Genomic DNA, 16,009 nt, shown 5'->3' on the forward strand with positions numbered 1-16,009 from the left:
TCATCGCTTAATAATTCCTGCGATTTAATAAATCACATATACGCTTTTAATCACATTTGATGAGTATTTTAATAAAAAATAACTCAAAGGAAAGAACATAGCAAAAAAAATCCTTTTGAGTCTTCTAGTCCTGTCACCTAAAAAATACACACACACATTGTAAACGTTATTATTGTACATGAAAACCCATATCAGATTATTTGAAATATGGGTAATTTAATGAGCATGTATTTCTTTGATCTAAAAGCTTTACATAAATGAATTCAGAATGATTATTATTGACCATACAACTAAGCAGTGAAGTTTTAATAATATTGATTAAGACACCTACCAAAAATAACAACACATTTGAATTCCAACTAAATCGCTACGATCTTTATCTCTATTGTCTAGCCAAACTATATCTCTATGCTAAGAGCACATCCATGCTCTTGACATTGTAATAGCAAGAACATCATCAATGATGCTCAACATTCCAAGGGTTGATCATTAAAAGAACATTATCAAAGGTGCTAACATTGTAATACCAAGAGCTTTGTCGTTTTTTCTTACAACTTCTCATCCCATCCAGTTTAAAACAACAAAATAATAAATAAATAAAAACTAAATTAATATTGGATTCGTAAAAGACCATACATAAGGAACCTCAAAAAAGAGCTAATAGGGAGCTAGTGATAGGATTAAAGAAGTGCACATGCTGATTCGTTTATAGTTGGCTCTTTGAGAGTCACACACATCAACCTCTTCCCTGAGAAAACAGAAAAGATAAAAAAAAAAAATTGCCATCAGATTCACACATTCATATTCTTTAAAAGAGACAAAATGAATAAAAACAACAATTATCTACTCATTTCTAAAGATTTCTTTTAAATTTACAATGTATCTTCCATAAAATGAACAAAAGAAGTACTCCATACCCAATAAAAACGAACGCCATAGCACTAAATTTAGTCACCTAAACTTTGAACTATTAAAGCAATCAATTAAGTATTTGAATATTCATTGAAGTGATGAATGACTACATATTGAATGTCGGAGGACGATAACAGTGAGGCTTCTTAACACTTCCGATTGCCGTTTAGAGTCCATTTCCCACATGATCACAAAAAAAAATGCTTCACATTATATCTAACTAATTGCTAATTGCAACTATAGTGAACATTGGAGAGATAAAGTGGTGACTCGTGAGTAAGGATAAGATAGGCTCCGCATAAACTTTAAAGTGCTGAATCCATTTTGATATAAAACTAATACAAAGAATTATAGGTAGTCTCCGGATCAAATTATTTGCATTATATCAAGCTAAAAAGGAAAAACACATACATCAAAAGATTAATTGTCCCGCCCGGTAAGAATTCCAACTTGCAAACCAAAAAAAACAGATTGATGTACCGTAAAGCCTTTGAGATGACACCTTGGCGACAAAACTGAATTCGACAATTACACTCTTTTGAACCAACAATTCATATTTCAACCACTAAAATATACAAACTAAGATAAAATGATAGTTAAAAGCAATTGACAAAGAACGTTTCTTAAATTTTACGGTATCAATTAGCTATATAAGAAATAATGGTAGAGTCGACAGCAATAACCTGTCGGAATTCCAATGTTTTTTGACCACCCATCCAACCCGAAAATTGGAGGACTATGGTTTTAGCTAGGGTATGTGGGTAGAAGCTTTTGAGTTTGAATAAGAGGGTGATAAATTTTAAGGAATTATATTGAAGACATTGGTATAATGGAATTATGCGAGGAGATATCTAAGACTAATATTTATTTGAAAAGTTAAAAAAAAAAAACATATTTCACGAAAGAAGGGGAGGTGCTTTGTGTTCACATGATAATTTAATTCTATAATTCATAAAGAAATGAAGCATCGGTTGATCTCATATGTATATCAAATCATAAATATGAGTGCAACATACCTACTAATATGCTATTTGATTTTATTTATGAAATAGAGAATATTGATTCTATGCCATCTCTTCTTGTATCACAGTAGTTCCTTCAAGAAAACACAATAGAGATAAACATGGAAATAAAAGGTTCCTCTATCCTTCATCTACACCAAACTATGTTTCAGTACATAAGAGTTGCATCAAGAACCCCTTCATTATGCTAAGAGTTATATGTACAAACGATCAGAGAATTCGGGGAGATAAAGGAGAGAATGAAAATGGAAGAAAACAAAATTATTTGCTTGTTTAGAAAAATGGAGTGAAATTATTGAATAGGCAAACAATTTCTGCAAAAAGAATATGTTATACTTTGCGAATTAAATTGAAAACTTACATTTAAAAAAAAAAAAAGAGAAAAAAAGAACATATCGCGATATGGTTGAAAATGAAAGAACTGGATGAGAGGCTTACTTGATCCACCATATTTTAGTGTTCCACTTAATAATTTAGACCAAAGAATGTCGAGAAGCACAACCCGTGGCAATACCAAGTAACTGTCAAAACAAATGAATTACTAATACTTATTAAATACACAAATCATAGCAACAAACAACTCATCGCATATAATTTCAACACACGGCCATGCTTTCTCAAAATTGACTGCATTTCTTAAATCAAACATTATTAATGTAAAACTGTATGATTGAATTATGAAATTAATTATGACATAGCAACCCACAACAATAACATTAATGGTAAAGAGCACCCCATAGAATGAAACAATTAACCAAACTAAACCTTCCTACATAAAGATCAAAACTTTGATGAACAAACAAAATCAGATCCATGGCTTTTTCTGCACTCATTCTGATCAATCAACTGAACCACAATGTCAAATCATACAAATTTCACATCATACATAAAAAAATTACATTAAATCAGAATTTCTCAAATAATTAATCAGTAAAAATCAAATCAAATCATCTCAACTCAAATTAGGTATGGAACAATAATGAATCAAACAAAGCTGAAATATTGAGAAGATGGAAAACAATTTACCTGAATGTTACTCTGCCATTTTGTTTCACTTTATCCGAGTAGGCTCCTTAGAAATTCCTGTTTCAGTTGGAATTTTGGAAGCCAATGAGACTTGATACTGAGAGGAAAAATGATTGTATCTGTAGCAGAAATTTGAGGAAGACGATGGCAAGATGGAAACGATTTAAGAATGAAGATTTTTTCTAATTAATGGGGAAGATAACAGGTTGTTTGCGGGTTTGGGCAGTTTACACGATAATTAGGATCAATTGGTCTTCCTTGTGACGGGCCGGGTTACCATTTGTGGCGGATATTTTGTGAGATAAAATGGTAACAGAATGGGTTAGTGGAGAAAGGGGACCACATGAATAGTGTTGCAGAGAGAGAAAAAGTGGGTACTTTGTGAGGTTAAATGGTATCCGTCACTCAAGAGTGACGGATAGATGCCGTCACAAACAAGAATTTGTGAATTAGGATAGTGGGCAGTTTAAAGGGAAGTGGGTCACGACACTTTTTTACTTCGTATTTTAATATGCTTGTATTTTACAACGTATGTCTACAGAATTTTGTACGGTAAATCAATCTCAACGTGACACATCAGCTTTTTTACTCTAAATAGCGGTTATTGGCTTTTGCTTTAATATAATAAATGATGATGAGATGTAGATGCTACCAATGAAATACCTGAATATTATTAGTTTCAACGAGTTTTTGTCAAATTATGATACTATTACAAGTCAAAGTTTTCTAACGAAACTGAATTATCTCAAAGACTTAATTCCAAAAGATGACTTTATAAAGATTATTTTTATTTGGTGGAATGCATGGTTCCATAGAAATGATATGATCTTTAATAATGTTAATTTAAGTATCAGCAAACTTATTACTTTATGTAATAATAGCACTAAGACATGGAATGTGACTAGATTAAAGGATCTCAACAATCCCGAGGTAGCAGAGTCGGCTAGAAACAATTCTAGTAAGGAAGAGATTTGGTGGGAAAAACCTACAAACGGTTTCCTAAAGCTAAATTTTGATGGATCGAGAATAGAAGGTAATAAAGCGGCTTTAGGATATTCTATAAGAGATCACAATGGTAAAGTCGTTTTGTTGGGTGCAAAAAAGTGCGGATCCAATAGTATCCTTGTTGCGGAAGCACTTGCTTTAAAAGAAGGTATTTTAGCAGCTAAATACTTAGAAATCTCAAAGTTAATTGTGGAGGGTGATAATTTATGTGTTATTAACTCGATTCGAGGTACTTGGCAAATTCCGTGGGAAATCTCTAGTATTATCAAGGATGTGAAATTAGACCTTCATTTTTTCGATGAAGTGATAATTAAACATTGCTTTCGTGAAGCCAACAAGGTTGCTGACTTCATGGCTTCAGTTGGACATTCATGTCCAACTCTTTCGAGGTGGTTTGATAGCCGGTGGCTTCAACTTACCTCCCTCATTCGAAAGGATGAGATAGGTTGGTCCTACCATAGAGGATCAACCTAGTTTTCTTAAAAAAAAAAAAAAAAAAAAAGATGCTACCAATGAAATCTCTAAAAAAAACCATCTTTTATACATGTAGATGCTACATACATACTCACTATAAAAATCCATACCATCGTCATCATCTCATCCTCATCCATTAATTTTCCTCACCTCTATAATCAAATTAATTTCTTTGATCAAATCAAATTCTTAAGCAATTTCAGAAATTATGGAAAGAGCAATTAACAGGCAAAAGGTTTTGTTAGATCATCTTCGTCCACCATCTTCATCTGATCACAATTACGAAGCTTTCCTTTCTGTATGTCAATCTTCAAACCCTTTTAAAATTTATGAATTATTATTATTATTATGATTATGATGATGATGATGATGATGATGATGATGATGTGTTTTTAGTGATATGTTGATGGAATTGAGATTTGAGGTTTTGGGTTTTGTTTGATTTGAATTGTTTGTATTTTGGGAGTTGGGATTTGGATTCTAGCTAATCTGATCGAAATTTCGTAGTTTTAGGTGATTGATTGTACTCCCCCGTTCCGGTCAATTATTGTCCTTTGTTTTTGGCACAAAGACTAAGGAAATGGTAGAGAGACAATTATTAGATGACAAGTGGACCAAATTAAGGGTGAATAATCAAATTGCTCATTAAATGCATTCCTATAAATAGAAAGGATAACAATTGATCGAGACACCCAAAAATGAAAAAGGATAACAAATGACCGGGACGGATGAAGTATATTGTTTGATTTAGGGAAACTTGGAGATTGCTCCCTTAGTACATATACGTTGTAGAGTTTGTGATTTATTTGGGTCTTAAAAAATGGGGGTCTTTCCGAAATTGCGTCTCGTTTAGTAGGGTTTAGACTGCATACATCTCGACCCTCTAAATTACCTTTTTCTTAGTGAGATTACAAGGAAATATTGTGAGGTGTAGCAGAATATGAGTGAACTTGGTAGAAACTAGGAAAACTTTACTTATGGAACTACCCAATTATTTTGTCTACTACTACTATTACGGAATACTACTAGGATCATTTGTTTACCCTTGATTAAAATACCCCTCACAATCAATTTAAAAGGTAAACAAATGATTAGACGGAGAGAGTATATTTTATCATTGGAGCATAAATAGAAACTCACTAGGGCAGAGTGTGTCTGTTGATGATGTTTCAAATCTTTGGGAAATGTGATTGGTTCCGAAAGAAAGCAAACTACTCCGTATGTCACAAGGGCTTGAGGAACCGATCTGTTACAGTTTGTAACAGATTCAACAGAATCAGGTTTTTGGCGCCAAAAGTTGTTAGGCGACAGCTGGCAGTTAGCTAGTTATGAGCTGGAATTAGTTAGAGATTAGTAAATATAAATAGCTAATTTCTTGTTATTGTAAATCATTCATCATTTTTACACAATTCTAATACAATCTCAATCTTCCTCAATTCTCTCTAATTGATCAGTTGTATAGAAAACTCGAGATATCCTTTGTTAATAGGACTATTTCCTGCATTCTATAACATTGGTATCAGCCTTGATCCTTTGTTGTTCGCTTAGCCATTGTTGAAACACCACAAAACCTTCACAAATTTTAAAAAAGTGCACCGGAACTCGTAAAAGGCCATGGAAGGTAGAATTGCAACTTTGGAGCAATCATTGGAGCAAAGAATCAGTGTTTTTTTGGGGAAATTATGAAGTTGCTTAAGGACCAGGAGAGAACTAAGGGTCATGATGATCAGATTAATCCGAATAATCATGATGTTGATGGGCAGCAAGGTATGAGAAATTCACTGAAATTTACACCTAAAATTGAATTTCCCTCTTTTGATGGTACAAACCCTAGACTTTGGATGAAGAAATGCCTAAAATACTTTACCTTGTGCAAAATCCCTGATACTCAACGAGTTGATTTAGCCAGTATGTACATGATAGGAAGAGCTGAAATGTGGTTCAATAGTTATCTTGTTGTTCGACCACATGTTCAATGGGATGATTTCATTGTGGATTTATGTGCTCGCTTTAAGGAGGAAATTGCAGGAAATGTTGTTGAAGAATTTAACAAATTACATCAGATTACTTCAATTGATGATTATTTAGATTCTTTTGAAAATCTGAGAGGGTTAATGTTGCAGCGTAATCCCTTATTACCAGATCAGTACTTTCTTGACAGTTTCATTGGAGGGTTAAAACCTTCAGTTAAACCATTTGTCCGAGCATTTAAACCCCAGACCCTTGCATCTCATTGTTGAATATGCTAGATTGCGGGGAGGAATCATTATCTCATTACTAGGACTCATGTTAAAAATTACCCCCAAAATGCATCTGTTCCTTCAGGACCACCAAGATTTCAATCTAAGTTCCCTTCTAAAGGCATTTTACCCACTCCAAATCCTATAAATTCACAGCCTTTTGCTTCCACAACTAACTCTAGACCCACAAGATTCATTAGTACAGCAGAGAGGGCAGAAAAACAGAAGAAAGGGGAGTGTTATTTCTGTAATGAACCCTTTTCTAGGGAGCATAATTGCAAATTTAAGGGTACTCAGTTGTTTGCAGTAGAAATTGTGGGAGGTGAGGAGGAGGAAATCTTGGATATCGATCCGAAGAGAGGAACTGTTGCGGGGGTATGATGTGGTTGGTTCAGACCCTTGCATATCAGTCAATGCTTTATCTGGTAGTACTGGATTTCAAACAATGAGAGTAACAGGGTATGTGGGTAAGAAACCTATCCACATTTTGATAGATTCAGGAAGCACACATAACTTCTTGGATCAAGAGATGGCTGTCAAATTGGGTTGTAAATTAGAGACTATTGAACCTCAAGCTGTCACAGTGGCAGATGGGAGTCAGCTTCCCTGTCAACTCATGAGTAGAAAATTCTGTTGGCAGTTGCAGAACACCCACTTTGACACTGATGTATTCATTATACCATTAGGGGGGTGTGACATGGTGCTAGGCATCCAATGGTTGAGTACATTAGGGACTGTAAGCTGGGACTTTAAACAGTTGAAGATGGAGTTCTCTTATAACAAAAGAAAGCATGTGTTAAGAGGCTTGGCCCCTCAGAAAATCAAAACTCTTACAGGAGGGCCATCTTGCAAGATGTTGAACACTGCTGCCCAATTGTGTTTTCTGCAGATTAACAACACCAGGGGTGATATTCTTTGTTGTTCTAATGAAATTAAGAACAACAATGACCATCCTATAGAATTGCAGCAGCTGTTGAGGCAATATTCTGACCTTTTTGAAGAACCTACTGTTTTGCCACCTCAAAGGGGGGTCTATGACCATCGAATTCCCTTAATGTCAGAGGCTCAACCAGTCAATATCAGGCCTTATAGGTATCCATTGAAACAGAGGGATATTATTGACAAGTTGGTTCAAGAAATGCTAGACCAAGGTATCATTCAGGCCAGCTGTAGTCCTTTTGCTTCTCCAGTGGTGTTAGTAGGGAAAAAGGATGGTTCATGGAGACTTTGTGTGGACTATAGGGAATTAAACAAGAGGACAGTAAAGAATAAGTTCCCTATTCCTGTTGTGGATGAACTTATTGATGAATTGGCTGGCTCTCAAGTGTTCACTAAGCTGGATTTAAGAGCAGGATACCATCAATTAAGGGTTTATGAAGGTGATGTGTTTAAGACAGCTTTCAAAACTCATGTGGGGCATTATGAATTTCTTGTTATGCCCTTTGGTTTGACAAATGCACCTGCATCTTTTCAGAATTGGATGAATTCAATTTTTAAACCACTTTTAAGGAAGTGTGTCCTGGTTTTCTTTGATGACATACTCATCTATAGCCCTTCTCTGACTGACCATTGGTCTCATTTGGAGGCAGTGTTTGATTTAATGAGACAACACCAGCTATATGTCAAGAGTAGTAAATGTGCATTTGCTATTCCTAAAGTTGAGTATTTGGGTCACTTCATAAGTGGAAAGGGAGTGGAAACCCGGCCCGACCAAGATAGTAGGCGTGGCAAATTGGCCCGAGCCTCGAGAATGTCAAGGAATTAAGGAGTTTTCTGGGGTTAGCAGGATACTACAGAAAATTTGTCAAGGGATATGCACATATTAGCTATCCATTGACACAATTGTTGAGGAAAGGGGAATTTAAATGGAATTCTAATGCTGGGGAAGCCTTTCAGACTCTCAAATCTGCATTAACAAGTGCTCCTGTCCTAGCTCTTCCAGATTTCAACATAACATTTGAAGTTGAAACTGATGCATCTAATGGGGGAATTGGAGCTGTACTTATGCAAGCAGGGCATCCCTTGGCTTTCATAAGCAAAACTCTCAGTCCTAAATGGCAGAAGTTGTCTGTATATGAAAAGGAGCTATTGGCAATTGTCTTTGCCGTGCAAAAATGGGAACAATACCTTACTGGTCAGAAGTTTATGATTAAAACTGATCAGAAAAGCTTAAAATGGCTCTTACAACAAAAGATTTCAACCCCTTCCAACAATTACGTTATCTAAACTCATGGGATTTGATTATGAGATTCAATATAGAGTCAAAAGAAAACCTAGTGCGATGCCTTGTCTAGGTTAAATGGAAGTGAATTGATGTGCCTAGCCTTATCCTGGAGCTCAGACTGATCTCTCTGAATTAATTCAAGAAAGTTATGAGTCAGATCCTTTTTTACATCAGGTTAAAACTCAGCTCCTAGCAGATCCTGCTGCTATCCCAGCTTACCAGCTAGTTGATGGCCTTCTTAGGAAGAAAGGGAAGATTGTGGTGGGTCCTGATGCATCAGTCAGGGAGAAAATACTTAGATGGCTTCATGGTGCACCACAGAGTGGGCATTCAGGCAGAGATGCCACTACTAGAAGGGTCAAATCCTTGTTTATTTGGAGGGGCATGACTAAGGATATCAGCTACTTTGTCAGGAATTGCACAACCTGCCAGGCCAATAAGTATGATCATGCAGCCTATCCAGGGTTACTTCAACCTTTACCAATCCCTTCTGAGGTTTGGTTGGACATATCAATGGATTTTATTACAGGATTACCTAAATCCCAAGCACTAGAAGTTGCCCAAGCCTACCTGGATAATGTTTTTAAACTTCATGGATGGCCAAGGAGTATAGTCAGTGATAGAGATGTTATCTTTACCAGTCAATTTTGGCGGGCTCTTTTTCGATTCAAGGTTCTGAGTTGATGCTATCTTCTCGCCTATCACCCTCGGACTGATGGTCAGACAGAGGTAGTTAATAGGTGCATTGAGTCTTACTTAAGATGTATGTGTGGAGAAAGACCCAAAGATTGGCTTATGTGGTTACCTCTGTTTGAATGGTGGTACAATACCACTTATCATTCTCGCTACTCATTTAACTCCCTGAGGCGAGTGTACAATCAACCACCACCAATCCATTTGCCATATTTGCCTGGAGAATCATCAGTGGAGGCTGTGGATAGGACTATGCAACGGAGGGAGGCTATGATAACTGCACTCAAACAGCAGCTAGCCAAAGCCCAGCAGAGGATGAAGGTGCAGGCAGATAAAGGGAGGTCAGAAAGGGTGTTTCAAATAGGGGACTGGGTATGGTTGAAACTGCAACCTTACGAGACGAGTTCGATTCAACTAAGGGGGAATGAGAAGCTCTCACCCAAATATTATGGACCCTTTCAAGTCAAGGATCGTGGGCAAGGTTGCATATAAATTGGATTTGCACAAACTGTTAAAATCCACAAAGTCTTTCATGTATCCCAAATCAAAAAATTCGAGAGGTGTCTTGCCTAATGCAATTCATATTCCGAATGGATGAGAGGGTTGTCAACGAGCAAGATCTACAACTGCAGAATAATCGGAGAGGAGGGTAGTGAAAAGGCGTCAGTTCTTTGTGACAATACTTAGTCCATTGGCTGGGATTCCCTATTCATGATGCTACTTGGGAGTATGCAGACAATTTTGAGCAACAATACCCAGAATTCAATCTTGATGAAACTTGAGACTTGTGGACAAGTCTCTTTTGAAGGAGGAAGATATGTTACAGTTTGTAACAGATTCAACAGAATCAGGTTTTTGGCGCCAAAAGTTGTTAGGCGACAGCTGGCAGTTAGCTAGTTATGAGCTGGAATTAGTTAGAGATTAGTAAATATAAATAGCTAATTTCTTGTTATTGTAAATCATTCATCATTTTTACACAATTCTAATACAATCTCAATCTTCCTCAATTCTCTCTAATTGATCAGTTGTATAGAAAACTCGAGATATCCTTTGTTAATAGGACTATTTCCTGCATTCTATAACACGATCTTTGCATTCCTCATATAGATCTTACTCTTCTTCTGGAAGTACCATCACCTTATCAACTGATTCACTGTGAGGACGCACTTGATAAATAATTAGTGTACTGCCCGTTAGTGTTTTGCCTGAATTACATCGAGTTTTCCTCGAGTTAATATTAGCCTTGAAATCTCTTATATTTCCTAGTTATCAGAAGTCGGTAACTATGCTGTAACATTCTTTTCACATTTCCTAACATTCTTTTCACATTTCCTCCGATTTCCCTTTGACATAATCTGATCTTTTTTAGTTCCGGTCTTCCTGAAATAACTTTCTGGTCATTAAGTAGAATTAGCCCTATCTAATTCATCTTCTGAATACTGTGAATAGTGCTGTTCTCCTTGTTTACTATATTGTTTGTTTGATTAATTGTTTTTATAAACTCTTGGTGTTGCCATGGTTGTTACAGGCATCTAATTGTGCTGCTGGAGATTCTGCTTCTTATCATAGGACTAGTGCTTTTGGGGATGACGTTGTCATTGTAGCGTAAGTTGTTGTCATATGATTTATCTAATTAATGCTTTCAATTCTCATATTACACAAGAATTATTTATAATGCTGCATTCTGGTACCCTGCAGAGCATACCGCAGTCCGCTTTGTAAGGCGAAACGAGGTGCTTTCAAAGACACATATCCTGATGATATTCTTGCACCAGTTTTGAAGGTAACGAATTATAGTCCCTCCATGCAATATATTGCCAGCATTGACTTTAAATATCAGCCAATATTAAGGATTTAAACATGAACTGAATGACTATCATATACTTATTGACCTTTAAACTAATTGTAGGCATTGATAGAGAAAACTAATGTGAACCCAGCTGAAGTTGGAGACATTGTTGTGGGAACTGTTCTTGCCCCAGGATCACAGAGAGCTAGTGAATGTAGGCTGGCAGCATTCTATGCTGGTTTTCCTGGTATGTATTGTCCTTTTCTTCAACATTTTGTTCTCGGGTCGTGATTAGGAAACTTTGTTAAACTTCATTTGAATTATTTTGTCACCTGAAGATATATACATTCTCACATTCGGCATGAACCTAATTTAAAAATATGACTTTGGAATTAAGATTAAGTAATATCTTCTCCCTCCCATCCAAACCAAAGGTAAAAGTTGCTTTATCACACTTGCCGATTCACGTTTTGCAATGTGAATATCTTTAGTTACACATTATTAAAAATTTGATATTCTTATAGCATTCATGACGATAAATCAAAAAGATTTCACATGACTATATTTTGTCTTATAGAGTAAGAATAATATCAATAATTCCCTACGACCATGAATAGTGCCAAAAAGCACGTGTTACCTTTGGTTTGGATAGGAGGGAGTATGATATATGGCTATTTTAATTTTGTCGTGCAAAGTGTTGTAGTCTATGTTACTTCGACTCGGCTTGAAGGGTCGGACACGGGTGCGTATCTAAGTGTCGGATACGGCTATTTTATGAAAAATTGTCAAGTTTTTGGTTTAAAATGAAGTGTCGGAGTGTCAGTGTCATACCAGTGTCCAAGGATCGAGTGTCTGACACGGGTATGTGAGCTCATTTGAAGTGTCGAAGTAACATGAATAATTAGGCGTTCCAATGTTGCATGTTTTGGTATTCAATTTTGTTTGGGAAACACAAACAGTACCTCATTACAACAATAAATACCCCGATGCCTTGAGGGAGGGATCCTGCTCTTTCACAAATGGAAAGGTAGGGGACGGTTGTAACAGCACAAAGAGGCTGTTTCTAAATGAGCCAAAATGTAATCTCGTTGAGAATTGCATTAAATAATAAGCATTTAGCTCCATTTGCATCCTAGTTTGAAACATTTGATGTTTCCTAAATCTGTAAGTAGGACACATGTGTCTTATCTCTCACCTTTAATTATTTTTGCTACCTGTAATTGACAGAGACTGTTACGGTAAGAACTGTGAATAGGCAATGTTCTTCAGGCCTCCAGGCAGTTGCTGATGTAGCTGCAGCCATCAAAGCTGGATTCTATGACATTGGTGAGCTCTCCTAATTGGTGAAAGTATTAAATCGGTATCAGACACCTTTCCCTGTGGCCTGCAGCTGGTTGAGCTTAAAGGAAAATATAAAATGTGAATTATGTGATAATGTTTCCTAAATCTTTATAGCAATTTTCTTATCGGATGTTTGGTTTGCAGGTATTGGTGCAGGTTTAGAGTCAATGACGACAAACCCCATGGCATGGGAAGGATCCGTAAATCCTAAAGTAAGATCTCCATCCTCATGCCTATATAATGCTAATGAGATTGTTGCTTATTTTCACCCTTTAGACAGATGTTTTATGTGCGAATGTGGGACTTATGGTTATGATTCTTTTATGGTATTGGTAGGTTAAAGAATTTGTTCAGGCGCAAGATTGTCTTCTTCCTATGGGCGTGACTTCGGAAAATGTTGCACAACGATTTGGTGTTACAAGGGAAGAGCAGGACCAGGCAGCGGTGAATTCGAGATCTTATGTTTCTGTTGTGATGTACATAGGGTATTTTTGTACGGAGTACTTTAGTAATGTTGACATTTCTTTTGAGCTCGACATATTAGGTGGATTCTCACCGGAAAGCTGCTGCTGCAACTGCTGCTGGTAAATTTAAAGATGAAATTGTACCAATAAAAACCAAGGTAATCCCATTCTTGTCTGTTTCGTTTGGCAAATAATGCTTCTTAGAAAACGTCCGTGCTTACTTGGCCCTTCATCCTCCTTTCTCTTCATAGAGCAACTTATTTTTTCGTTGAAGACATTGAATGGCGATTTTCTTCTCCTCTTTGACTCTTCTTGCTTTCTCTTCATTGTGTTTAACCAAACCAATGAATAATTATGGAACATTTTCCAGAAATTAGTATTATCTTCAAAGTTTTTCATCTAGAACATACAGAACCTTGATTAGTTTTGGTTTTCCTTCCCCTAAGTATCTCTGATCTTTCTTCTCTTGTAGCTTGTGGACCCTAAATCTGGAGATGAAAAGCCTATCACTGTTGCTATGGATGATGGTATTCGGCCAAGCACAACCGTGGCTGACCTAGCAAAATTGAAGCCTGTATTCAAGAAAAATGGGACAACAACTGCTGGTATAGGCTTTTGAAAAGTGGATTGCATGGGGCCTTTTCTTGTCGATCAGCTATATATTTGTTGTTCTTTTTTCATATTTGTCTGTGTAGGGAACTCTAGCCAGGTGACTGATGGTGCTGGAGCCGTGCTACTTATGAAAAGAAGTGTTGCTATGCGCAAAGGGTTACCTATTCTCGGTGTATTTAGGTATAAAATAGATTTAATATATAGTGCAAAAAATTATAAGAGTTCCAGTAGCTTAATATTTCAACATATGTTTTTGGACTCGAAAATTCTATGAAAATAGTACACTTGGTAGTGCATGTCTAATAACTCTTGCAAGGGTAACCTTGAGGTATGATAGAACTTGCCACCAATAACAACGGTCTAGGATTGGAATTTTTTCTTTTGTTTTTGAAAACTGTAATAGTTTGAACTCTTGAAATCATATGAAGGTTTTTAACGTTGATAAAATTACAATTGTTTGGTAAGTGCGTGTCATTTATGGTAACATTAGTTTTGGATAATGGAAAGAGTGTAAATGATACATACCAATCACTTATACAATTAATCAACAAGGGTCATTTGGGTACCATGTTATTCCATTAAATATCAAGAATAATGTGGTCTTATCTCTCTACGTCCGTTATTCATAGTGGTTGGGATGTTTTGAAATCAAGAGTGCATTGTTTGGTACAGGACTTTCGCTGCCGTTGGAGTTGACCCTGCTATCATGGGAATTGGGCCAGCTGTTGCAATCCCGGCTGCTGTCAAGGCTGCTGGCTTAGAACTCGATGATATTGATCTTTTTGAAATAAATGAGGTGATAATTGAGTTACGACGTTTTTCAAATATAATCTACTTCATTGTTACACTTGCATGTCCATTGTATATTTTCTAACCTCAATTTTGGTTGTTCAGGCATTTGCATCTCAGTTTGTGTATTGTCAGAAGAAGTTGGGTCTTGATCCAGCAAAGATCAATGTAAATGGAGGGGCAATGGCAATAGGGCATCCTTTAGGTGCAACAGGTATGGACGTAATTTTTTTCTGTGCATCAGCCTTCCTCTTGGCTTTCCCCTCTGTCAGTGACTCTGCCACCTTGTGGTTAGCAGGTGGTCTTGGGTATCACGTCTAAAGGACTATACCATCTAAGCTAATGGACTGTCAACGTAACAATAGTTCTCTGTATAATTAGCTCTTTATTGGCTTATTGCCCTATGTTTTAGGTGCTCGTTGTGTTGCTACCTTATTGCATGAGATGAAGCGTCGCGGAAAAGATTGCCGGTTTGGAGTTATATCAATGTGTATAGGTATTATCATCCCTTCCACCCATATTCTATATAATTTCATTAGGCAATTTGATATTTCATATAATTTTGACAAGCATATTTTTACAGTTTGTCAACTCAAGTATGCCTGTCACTAATATAAAGTTAATGGACCAGTCTCATGCTTTAAGACCGTCCACCACAACTTGTAAACAAAACTTCTAGTTGTATGTAAAAACTAACCATGGGTTGCAATTACAGGTACTGGAATGGGAGCAGCTGCAGTTTTCAAGAGAGGGGACGCTGCTGACGAGCTAGTCAATGCTCGTACAGTTGGCCCAAATGGGCTACTCTCCAAAGATGCTAGATGATATATACGAGCTCCTGGAAATAATTGTAAACTCGACTGATAAAGAAGGTTGCGTTTGATGGTTGTTTGAAATTATATAGCATTCATAAGACTATTTGGTGCCAGTTTAGTTGATCAGTCACCAAAGAATATGATTTACTCGCAAGGGCCCGAACAGTATCTGTTGTTTACTTGTTCAGGTGGCGAAGGTATCACAGTAGGTTTTTCTTTGAACATTCATAATTCATATGCTTTCTGAATAAAAAGGTGATGCTAGTCGGTTCGCTACAGTGCGCCATAGTGCACTGCTACTATCATGGTATTGAAACTTGGCTATCAGCCTATGACTCTGTACTGCTTTATTCAGACAGCTTAATAATAGATGTATTGTAGGATACTTCCTCCATTCAACCCCACTCTACCACTTTACTTTTTCACGTTTGTCAACACGTGTTTTACGTGGTAAATATCGTTAGCTACGTACTTGCAAAAATTATAAAAGTTAGATATTTTAAATGTACTTGTAAAGATGAATCAAACAAGATTTCACGTGAATATATTCACTTATGTATTGAGAGAAAATTGAAACTGAATGTTCATTTATGAATAGGGTAG

The 16,009-nt window shown here is 36.5% G+C and overlaps 1 protein-coding gene and 1 long non-coding RNA gene across 2 annotated transcripts; one reads left to right on the forward strand and one right to left on the reverse strand.

Moving 5' to 3' along the window:
- Positions 1–443: 443 nt before the first annotated feature.
- LOC141627422 (uncharacterized) lies at positions 444–3,212 on the reverse strand. Its single transcript, XR_012536992.1, has 3 exons — positions 2,961–3,212; positions 2,373–2,455; positions 444–748 (listed from the first exon to the last, which is right to left on the reverse strand). It is a non-coding gene; the product is annotated as an uncharacterized LOC141627422 (long non-coding RNA).
- A 1,314-nt stretch (positions 3,213–4,526) lies between these two features.
- LOC141634240 (3-ketoacyl-CoA thiolase 2, peroxisomal-like) lies at positions 4,527–15,789 on the forward strand. The gene is made up of 14 exons (XM_074446471.1): positions 4,527–4,737; positions 11,125–11,201; positions 11,295–11,379; positions 11,506–11,632; positions 12,613–12,711; positions 12,871–12,938; positions 13,063–13,170; positions 13,271–13,348; positions 13,663–13,795; positions 13,886–13,982; positions 14,475–14,598; positions 14,697–14,805; positions 15,004–15,087; positions 15,307–15,789. Exons 1-14 carry the CDS (start codon positions 4,648–4,650, stop codon positions 15,414–15,416), a joined length of 1,389 nt encoding a protein of 462 aa, XP_074302572.1. The 5' UTR covers positions 4,527–4,647; the 3' UTR covers positions 15,417–15,789.
- Positions 15,790–16,009: the final 220 nt, after the last annotated feature.

This window comes from Silene latifolia, chromosome Y (assembly GCF_048544455.1).
Source record: "Silene latifolia isolate original U9 population chromosome Y, ASM4854445v1, whole genome shotgun sequence".
NCBI classification, from domain to species: Eukaryota; Viridiplantae; Streptophyta; class Magnoliopsida; order Caryophyllales; family Caryophyllaceae; genus Silene; species Silene latifolia.

What these genes read in the sequence shown, in the direction of transcription:
- LOC141634240 (XM_074446471.1), top strand. Translation starts at nt 4,648, where the DNA reads ATGGAAAGAGCAATTAACAGGCAAAAGGTTTTGTTAGATCATCTTCGT. An exon ending in GATGACGTTGTCATTGTAGC is followed by an intron (nt 11,202 to 11,294) that starts GTAAGTTGTTGT and finishes GGTACCCTGCAG; the next exon opens with AGCATACCGCAGTCCGCTTT. An exon ending in ATCTTTTTGAAATAAATGAG is followed by an intron (nt 14,599 to 14,696) that starts GTGATAATTGAG and finishes TTGGTTGTTCAG; the next exon opens with GCATTTGCATCTCAGTTTGT.